This window comes from Anopheles maculipalpis, chromosome 3RL (genome assembly GCF_943734695.1).
Source record: "Anopheles maculipalpis chromosome 3RL, idAnoMacuDA_375_x, whole genome shotgun sequence".
Classification (NCBI taxonomy): domain Eukaryota; kingdom Metazoa; phylum Arthropoda; class Insecta; order Diptera; family Culicidae; genus Anopheles; species Anopheles maculipalpis.
The window spans coordinates 54755537-54765790 of NC_064872.1; the positions used below are offsets into that span (position 1 = coordinate 54755537).

Sequence of the window (10254 nt, forward strand, 5' to 3'; positions counted from 1 at the left end):
AGTGGCCGCTTCCGGTACCGTTTAATCCATAACAGGACATTCCCACCGGCGATAAGTGTGCCAAATTGTACTCGCTATCAATTAATTTATTTCAACTTTTGTCCCGCAGACCACACACGATCAAGGATGGGGAAAAGCTCGTCCCTACTGTTTATTATTTCCTATCACCGGTAATGCAAATGGTAAACTCATTATCAACCACTCGAGCACTCTCGGTACGCTAGCTAGAGTGGGCCGAAAATACTACCAAAATATCCTTGTTTTCCGGTTGACTGCTGGCGATGGTGAAGAAGCGCAACTCTCAAGTGGCTTTTGGGACATGCGGCGTATCCGCCATTGGGTATCCGAATAAAAAAAAACCAACAACAACAAAACTTCAACGAGCCCTACAACCATGCCCGCTAGCTGTTTTGCATTTTATTTAAAATCATAATGATAATAAACAGCACAATTAAGTGCATCCCGAGCGTGCGGTGCATCTCTGCGGCGTGATGACACCGCCTTTCTGATATTCTCATCAGAAGAACAGCGTTAACAGTAGCTCGGCTTGATCACTCTACTCTCCAGAACGCCATCCCTTCTCTCCCCAAGGGCCACGCGCCTCGAAACGTGTTGGTTGTATCGCTTCACCGGTCGCCCGCCGATAATACACACTTGAGCTTTGGCACAATAGTTTATCCACAAGGACTTTTCGCTCCGTTTCGCCGCCTGCAGGCAGACAGGTTCTGTGCGTGCGTGTATTTAGTTCAATCAGGGACGGTTCGCTTGATTCGAATCATCATCATGTAGGGCAGGGTTCAGTTATTTCAACCGTTTTTCCGGCCTCGAAGATGGGTCCGTGCCACTTTTGGCTTGTTTCCGGTTTCAATGTCTCCAGGCACAAGTACACACACACACACGCCAGCCAGCGGGCACAAACGTGAATAGGAGCAGTGTTTTTGTCCCACAAAACCACAGCTACGCTTCACCTTCTTCTTCTTCTGCTAGTCCCAATTCGCCCTTCCTGCACGAGTGGCGTACAATAGACGCTGGTAGAGTCTAAAGTTGTACAACTCTCCTTTGTCAGCTTACCACGAGAAAACGTTCGTTGGTTTTCCCATTTCCCCAAAAGAGCCTTGTCCCATTACGCTACTTATAGCTAGTTTTCCACGCAACTCTCGTCCACACACTAGTGTGCTTTGTACACTCTGGCAAAAACTGTTGCCTCACCTTCCATGCCACGTACCTCAAAACTTCCCAAACCTTTCCCGCTGGAGCTGTATGTGCTCGATGCAATTTGCATATATAGTTGACGGTATTAAACTTATTTGCTGCAAACATACTCCCATGCACAAAAACACACACACACACACTCACTCAAAGAGGAGATCGTGTAGGATCGTTTCTTTCGCTTCAGACTACGTTGCTCCACCAGCCCGAGTATCTTGCCGGTACGACCAATGCTTATTCTAACAAACAGTGGAGCTGAGGGACTGATGCAGGCAGGAGCGTTAATATTGTCACTGTTGCAAGGATGTCCTAAAATAACCTCTTTATAACGACCGGTATTGAAACGAAACCGGAGGCGGTTTATTTTGGAACGGAGGATTCCGTTTGTCAAGTGTCGTGTAGTTGGTAGAAATCTGCATCCTGTGTGTTCGGGCAACATTTTATAATCGTCGTTCATAACGAAAACATCAGATAGTAAGCCGATTTGTGTGCGGCGTGCTATTGTTTCCCTACGGAGTCACAGGGAACGCTGCCGGGAGTTAACGGACCAGTCAGAAACAAATAGTGCCAGCTACTTCTCGGTACCCAAGGAACGTGTAGGGCTTTAAGCAGTCCGGGTTTCCGGGGTTTTGCGACGTTGCTGATTTGTTCTGTTAAATGCTACGCTACACGTGACAACTTTTTCATACGATTAGAAGTTTGTTTTTGCCGTCCTTTAGAGGAAGAAATTTAAAGTTGCAGACTTATTTTATGAACAATTGCATTATATTACCATAATGCTATGTTCGACGTGCGACGTGGTATTTGATTAATGATATTGATCCAAGTACAAATATTCTTCAAATATTTTTCAGCTAAAATAATTCCGTAGCAAATCTCAATCAAGCTGAACTCTACATGCTCACCGAATTATGTCATGCAGATAACTTCAATTCGATCGCAAATGTTTATTTTAATACAATTACAATAGCAAAATGCTTCGCTCTAATGGCCACACACACTCGAAATGCTTGATGGATAGTGTAACGCACACGTAAGACAAATATTTGTAGTTTTTAAATAGATCTCCAACATGGATCGTTTTCACTGACAGCAGTAACTGCAGGCGTCGGGCAGGAAAACAAATCTAAAGTGGATAATTTTTCATCAAACCCAGAAAATGAGACCATGGCCCCGGGAGCTTAAATGGCCACCGTCACGGCTTACCGGGTGGCCTGGCTTGATCCCGAAAGTCATGTGTCGCATCCTTCACGGGCAGCCGGACGCGAACATGTCACGGATCAAGCGCGACCTAAGTGTCTCGCTGCTATTATCCGGTCTAGCACCCGGATTGAATCCTCGGGAAACGTCGTCGTAACACGATCGGAGCTGCAATCTTCTGTGGCAGCACGCTGTACTACCGCCCTTCCCCGCCGAACAGGACTGTAACAAATGACATAATTTCCTCAAACTATTGACAGACTCGTGTCAATTGTTGTTTACTCAAGAAGCGATGAAGCGCGCACCCACGACAACATCACCGTTCAGAGAATGTTGAATATGAGGCTATAATTCATAAGACACGATACTTCAACGCGTACGCCCGGAATGGAACCGATCCACACTAAGCCGCTGATGATGACGGTGTTGACTGCTAAAAATAAAACGATGAATTCATCACCCATCAGCGGGACCGAGGCAGAGGACTGCACAAACAGTTGACAGCGATTCAAGCAGTATCGGTTCGCTCATTGCTTCGGACACAGCGTGCAAGCGCACGATGGAAGACAGGCAGTGGAAATCACAGCTGTTCTGAATTTTCCCGATTTCGTGTGACATGCGAACATTTTCTTTACGATGAAACAACGCGACAATATACAATAGCAATTAACCATGGTCTGCCACACCGTCCTTCCTGTGCCACTCCTCCTCTTATAATGAATCGACTACCTACCGATCCGTGACCATCGACCAGTGCACCTCCTCCGACACGTTGCTTGCTAACTAGACACTGTGGATCTACCTTCGCTTTGGCCTGTCTCTGAAACAATCCCTTTAATAATGGACCCGCACGGGTGACATGACTACATATCTTCTAGCTCAGTTTCCACGGTACGAGTTTCCACCATCTTTAATGCTTTCATCTAAGACATCGCATCGAATTTTCGCCTGTTTTTACGACAACAACCCATCAGGTTCGCTTGCATTCCGTGATGAATTCATTTTATTTAAATTTAAATACCAAACGAAACGACTAAAAATTACCATACGAGCCCTGCGTTTTCCTTTTCCACCGACTCATGCCCAGCTGTTGTGTGACAACCAAGCTGACGGCGTTACAACAGGACGTTTGTGTGAGAAGCGTTAAGAATCTGCTTCATCCACTCCATCGCGGATGTCGGTTGCTGTTTGTCGCCATTGTTGAACGATACTTTTCCCGGCCTGCCATTAAATTGTTTCAAATCGGCAGGTTACCCATTTAAATGTGGCCCATTTTCTGTAAGACTTAGCGCCAGAACAACGTTGGCGGGAATTGTATCCCCGCACCGTTCGGTACGGGTAGATTTCCCGGTTGTAATGGTGATGTCGATGTTGGTAAGTCTGCATTAATCTCAAAGAAAGCAAAGTTACAATCGTAAATCGGCTGAACAAAAGTTGTGATTCGTCCTTGTTTTATGATCGAAACAAAAGTTTGTTTTCATTTTCATTCGCTTTCTCAAAACACATAAAAAGTTTGACTTTATAATCACAAATCTTGCCAATGGGAAGTATGATATTTCTTCGCCGCATTATATCTTAAGATTTTTACATTAGCTGAATGTTTGGTTTGTTTTGTAACTTGTTCAAATACATTTTTAACAATATCCGTATATGACATGGAACTTCTGTTTAGGATATTATAAGCCGTAAGACTTTAGACTCTTGTGCTCGACTAAATATTCGGCATCGAATATCATCCGGACCACGGATGACGGTCACAGGACCGCCCTTCCAGCTAAGGATAATTTAAGTCAAGCAAACCAATAATGGCAGACCAAGATCTCTTCCCACCTCCGAGCCAAACAAGAAGACGAATGGTTGCAAGCACATCAACTGCTGGCAGTTTTGCAAAATATCCTATTGAAACATTTAAGCAGTGCTACTTCACAACGGCGAGGCATATTCGTCCGAAAATTACCGTAAAAACTTTAGTGGCAAACGTTTTTAATACGTTGCTATAATACCTATCATTAAAATCATCAACTAATGAATTCAGCATTTCGAATACGAAATTAAACGCGCAATAACGACCACATCATTAAATCGATGAGCGAAAAGAGTGCCCCCTTGGGCAAAAATCACTAAAAATAAGACGTGAAAGGAAGACCCAAGAAAGAATCTGCAGACAGACACACATCTCATCTACCGTCGAACCAGTCTCCATGTACTGATCTTGGCTGAGATTCCACGCTCCTCCGCAGCCAACAAATTCCCGTTTTACCTAACTCATCATGCTTGTGGTTCATGCATTAGCTTTGCATTTCTCTCAAGTTCTGCGCGCCAATTCGTTTTTCAGGGTCGCGTCAATAAATATCGGACCCGCTGGCTATGTTTTGTGACCAGACGCCATTGTGTAAAGAGCATATTTTTGAAGATAAACCGTATGTATGACGAAATCATGTACTATCAATGCCTTTTGTAGCTTCGTTAGGCTTCGACAGCGCATCAGCTTAGAACAAACATGCAGCTCGCATTTGTAGCAAACATACATTGACACTTCAGTGCATGTAGGACTGGTTAAGAGATCACAGAACTCATAAAAAAAGGAAAAACAACTCAAACCAAAACATCCTTGCAGACATGGGGTGATGAGACAAGTTCACGTGCCGTTAAGCAAACCTTCAAGCACAACGAAATACCTCCCATATGGCAGCTGCAACAACACTGTCAAGAAGGAATCTGGTGCTGCCACACATTTACGCGTTACGGAAAAGGTCCTCCCTTCCCCCGCTCTGCTTACTGCATTGCCTTCACCCGCCCTTCGACCATACAGCGCTCATCGAGGAAGCATTTGTTTTGCACCGTGTTTACAATCGCAATTAGTTCATGTAAATTCGAAATCATTTGTAATTGACATAATTGAGACTGGACATGCAATTACGTCGAAAGATTGAAGAACTTTCAGGTGAAAGGCCACACGAAATATTATTACCGGCGGTGGTCGAACCTTCGTTCCGTCCGCCACCCTCACGCGCTGTTTATCCTTTCCCGCAATGGTGTCTAGAAACCGCATGTGTGCGTGTTGTTCGACATACTGTGCGGTTGTACTCGCTCGCATTGACACCACAAGAAAGCGCAGATCGAAATTATCCATCGGATTCGAGCGCACAAACCGATGGCGATGTGGTGGCACTGCAAACAACCGGCAAGCTCTAAGGTCTCAATTGGCATACGCGATCCTGGCAAGGAAATGAGTTAATCTGCCAAACGCCTAACGGCAAACGAACGCACACGTCACAAGGTTACCCTTAAGCTGCTGCTGATGATGATGATAATAACGATAATGATGATCATGAAAACACTTCCTTGAAGTTCACGATAGGCACAATAAAACAAGAACCTTCAAAGATTTCCGGTGAGAGAATAAGAGAATCATTAAACGTCTTCCTTTCACAGCCTGCATTCGATCCACCTGCAAACGAGATACACATTTTTTTTCAATGAAACCGTTCTTAAAGTAGCCGAAATTAAGTTAGTTTAAAGTCTCATTCTTGATGCAATTGAGCATGCTCCAGCAGTATCGCTTCGGTCCATTCTTTCTCGTACGCCCAACCAAACGCTGCCGAAACCGGACTCGATCACTGATCCCAGCGGCTATTGCCACTAAAAGGGGCATTTTATATGTTCAGCCGCTGCTAATTAGAAGACCTTCGTGAGGTGGCTGTTCCCCATATGGCTGTTGCGGGCCGTTTTTTGATTGATGCCCCACGCAGGCAATAGTGGCGAATGGCGCCATTCATCAATGAACGTTTGGACCAAGTGGATCGCATTCTTTGCTGCTTTTGTGGCTTCTTGGGAGGATTTTTGTGAATGAAAGTATAAAAACAAACACATTCGCTTCTGTTACGATGAGTGCGGAGCATTACTTCTGTTTTCATTCACAATTTCGGTTCGGGCTACCGGAAGTGTTTTGGAGGCCTAGAAGAAATTAATCAAATAAAACTTCTTGTGAATGTTGGGACGTTATTTGGTACCTACGAACACGTCTCGTTTACTTTGTTCGCCGTGTGAAGGGTTGTGTTACACATAAAAATGGCTTTAAAAAGAAAACAAAAGTTATTTGATCGAGACCTCAACGGAAGTGATTAGATCGATGAAATTTTTTTTTGTTAGAAGCTTATGAATGAACTTGACTTTACTATCCAGCAATGAGCACAAAGTTTCATTTTTAGACTGTCAAAATGAGGCGTATATTAATAAAAACACAATAAAAATAAAAATAAACAAGATTTAACATTATTTACCGATTTCGCAAACCGTATTGGCCTGCCACTAGTTTGGTGTTGCGCCGTTACACAGATTCTTATTGTCAAGATTAATGCATGCGTCGTAAAACAATCATTTTGATGCCATCCTTTTATCGCGCCTAAATGATCGACACATGTTCGACGAGTAGTCCCAAATGAAAGCACATGATGACGGGGCAGGTTCTGCTCCGATTGCTATGCTGCTAGATCAACAGACCACAGCAGCACTAACGATCGATCGATCGATCGATCGAAGTCACAATGCATGCGATGGGGCGTACAGCTAACAGCATCCCAATAATTTGTCTCCAGCTGATATTTGTGAGTCGCTCAAAACATAAACTAATACATCCTGTGGACTATCGTGAAACCGTTTAATGCCCGTACGGTGACGGTGCAAGATTTCTGCAGCAGGGGGAGCATAGATTCGTCGAAAACATCATGACCTGCACGATGAAATAGTTCATACATTTGGCTCTTGGTTTCGGGAATGATAAATTGGCTTCGAGGACGAAAGCCTCACGCGGTTGCCACCACGGTGTGCTGTCAAAAGGTGGAGGTGATAACACAAGGAAGGATTGAACAGGATAGTTAAGCTATGCTGGTGATGAATTCCCGCACCGAAGATCGACCCGCGGAGAGGTGCTGCGATCGAGCAGAACGATTTTATCAAATAATTAAACTCTTCCATAGTTATTAATTACATACAGCACTGGCCGAGTGAGGCGAGAGTGAGTGAAAGAGAAGACCAGCCACATCTTGCTAGCCAACGTAAGTGGACCGATCATTTCCACCGGATAAGCAGCACAGGTATCTGCGGCTTAATTTTGGTTAGATACGAGACGAATAGGCAAATGACACGGCCAGCTTCCCATTGGGAGGTCGAATGCGTCGAATAGTCGACGAGGTAGGTATACGAATGGTATCTGCTTTTAGAGCACGGTTCGCTAAATGGATGCCTCGCCCCACTATTTCGAGCAGCATAATTGAAAATCAATAAATCGTATTCAATTAAATAGAAATTAATCGTGCGCTTGTATGGCCAAACAATCGCTATCTAAGTGATAGGGTAGCCGGGTCGGCAAACTGGTCCGGCGGTTCCCGTGGACAATCGTGACAAGAAGGCTGGCGGGAAGGATGGTTGGATCGGTTTTGGAAGCGACCACAACACTAGTAATAATTTATAGTTTTGACAGCTTCGTAAGCTTATTTGTTTTCTTCCAGATGTTATTCTTTTTTTCTTCGTCTTTGTGGAGCTTTGTAGCTTGTCAGCCTTTAGGCTGCGCAAAAGTAGTCAACAACAGCGCCTTCAACGAAGGTGACGAAAAGGGTCACACGCACAGGGCCTTAAGGTGCACGGCACGGGGAACACAAACCCGTGGGCACAGGAAGAAATGAACTACAAATAAAGATGCAGCGTCACTGCCGAAATAGGAACGCCGTCAAAATGCCATTTTCTCACCGGGGGACGAGATTTGGGCTTTTGAAAAATTGATATTATTATTGAATGTTTTACCACCAGCTAGTTGCCATTATTAACATTTTTGACACGCTTGTACATATATTTGCGTTTTTTTTTCAATGGCCTAAAGAGGTAGGTTCCCATAGAGGTAGGAAGCCGTAAGATTCAGCACGAGGTGATCGCTGTTAGGGCAGAGCTTTTTTCTGATTTATCATATGCTTCCTACATTTGCTGGTTTGCAATGATTGAAAACGTTGAGAAAGGCGTTTGTGTAAAATGACTTATTTTATGGCCTAATAGGATCGCTCGACGTGAATTCCAAGCGTGGCGTATCGTATAGTGGACTCATGTGGCAATGTAGATTCCTTTTTTTTACATTTATGAGAAAGTTAAAGAATTATTAATGCTCAATGCATAAAACTGAGAAAGATTAATCAGGGTTTTTGGTCCCACTTACCTTATCTGGTTTCTTTTTCCCAATCGGAGACGGTATTTTGGCCTCTTCTTCCGAAGCAAATCGGTTAAATTTCATCATCTTCTCCTTCACACTCAATTTGTTCTCTTCCGATGCAACCGCGCCTTGCTCTTCCATTGCAACAGAGGTCACATTTTCCTTATTATCACTCAAACACTCGCCCACCGAACTTGTTAATTTTTCATCCACCGAATTTTGGCGTGAATTCGATGCAACACTACTTCCAGACTCGCTAACCCTCTTTCTAGGAGGAATCGCTGGAGGTGCCCCTTCATCGTACGCTAACATGTCCACGCTTAGCTTTCGGCCACCGTCCAAAGGTGGAGGTGGACGGGTGTCGTTGCTATTACTGCGCACTAGCAAAGGGTTCACTTTTCTACCGTCAACACTTGCAAACTCACTGCCAAAGCTAATTTCCGAACCACTGCGGATGTAATCGGAGCTGTTTCGCCGATTTAAAGCGATACTGCCCCGGGGACTGCTGTGATGCGAAACCGTATCCGGAGACACGATCGGAGGCGGACGGTACGGGGGTGGTTGGCGCATCGGCGATGCTTCACCATCCGATGGAAGCAACCCGTAAGATCGGGAAGCCGGACGCATCGGCTGTGAATCAGCAACCGAATCTTCCAGCGGTATCCCATTGTAATACTTGCGCCGGAGAACGAGATACTTTTCGTTTCCCTCGTGCTTTACCGATGCTATTTTGTTCACATATTCCTTGAACCGTCTTCTGGCCTCATCTGTAGAGCGATAAATGAAGAGATAAAAGTGATGATTAAGACGGGTAACATACGTCACATTCCACAGCAGTTTATCAAATATGAACGATGAATCAACAAGTGTTTGTACCTGGTGCACGTACCTTGTGTATCTTTGTTGGTAAGAAAGCTACGGAAATGCTTCACCAACATGTGGTTGGTTAGCTTGTAGTTGTTTAGTACCATGAATTTTCTTATTTCCTCCATGGAAAGTTCTTTCGGTTCGTTTTCCATCTTTATAGGTTATTAAAACACTGTTCACTGGGCACAACACAGCAGCACAACAAACCCGATGTAAACAAACAAGCAAACTGGGTCCGCACGTTACGGAGCCGTTTTCTGGAGTATGCACACGTTTTTTATACTTTTTTTTCACACGAACACTGTATTATGATAAAATTTCACGACCCAGTTTTGGCAATTATCGGAAAAGATCTTAATTTTATGCGGATTTTAGGTTTTTTTGAGAACACAGCTCCGCTTTGGGTACGATCGTAAACAAATGATTTTGACAGCAGCGTTTCGCCATGAACTCGTTCGACTTTTCGCCCGATGTGAAAGAATTCGCCGCAGTTGGAGCGAGTTTACAGCGGTCGTGCAGCGAGAGTTTGTACAGCGGTACGGCGATGTACGTTCAGCGGCATGTGTATGAACAAATACCTTTACAAAATGTTACCTTTGCTTTAGCTGAAAAAATAAACAAAACGTTAACTTTTTCGAACATTTTATGAACAATTCACACACACTCTTTGAATTAGATAGCTTGAAATAAAGTGAAAACAGTATAAAGCGATTAATCTCACCTAATGATCTTCGCCAGAGTACTGGGAATGTGAAATCGCGTGAACAATTTACACCATG

The 10254-nt window shown here is 44.2% G+C and overlaps 1 protein-coding gene across 1 annotated transcript in view; it reads right to left on the reverse strand.

Moving 5' to 3' along the window:
• Window positions 1–9627, reverse strand: part of LOC126563603 (ankyrin repeat domain-containing protein SOWAHC) — a 99483-nt gene extending 89856 nt beyond the window's left edge. The window contains exons 1-2 of the mRNA XM_050220247.1: window positions 9498–9627; window positions 8615–9375 (exon numbers count right to left, since the gene is read on the reverse strand). Of these exons, the coding sequence (XP_050076204.1) occupies window positions 8615–9375; window positions 9498–9627 (891 nt within the window). The remainder of the gene's footprint in view (window positions 1–8614; window positions 9376–9497) is intronic.
• Window positions 9628–10254: the final 627 nt, after the last annotated feature.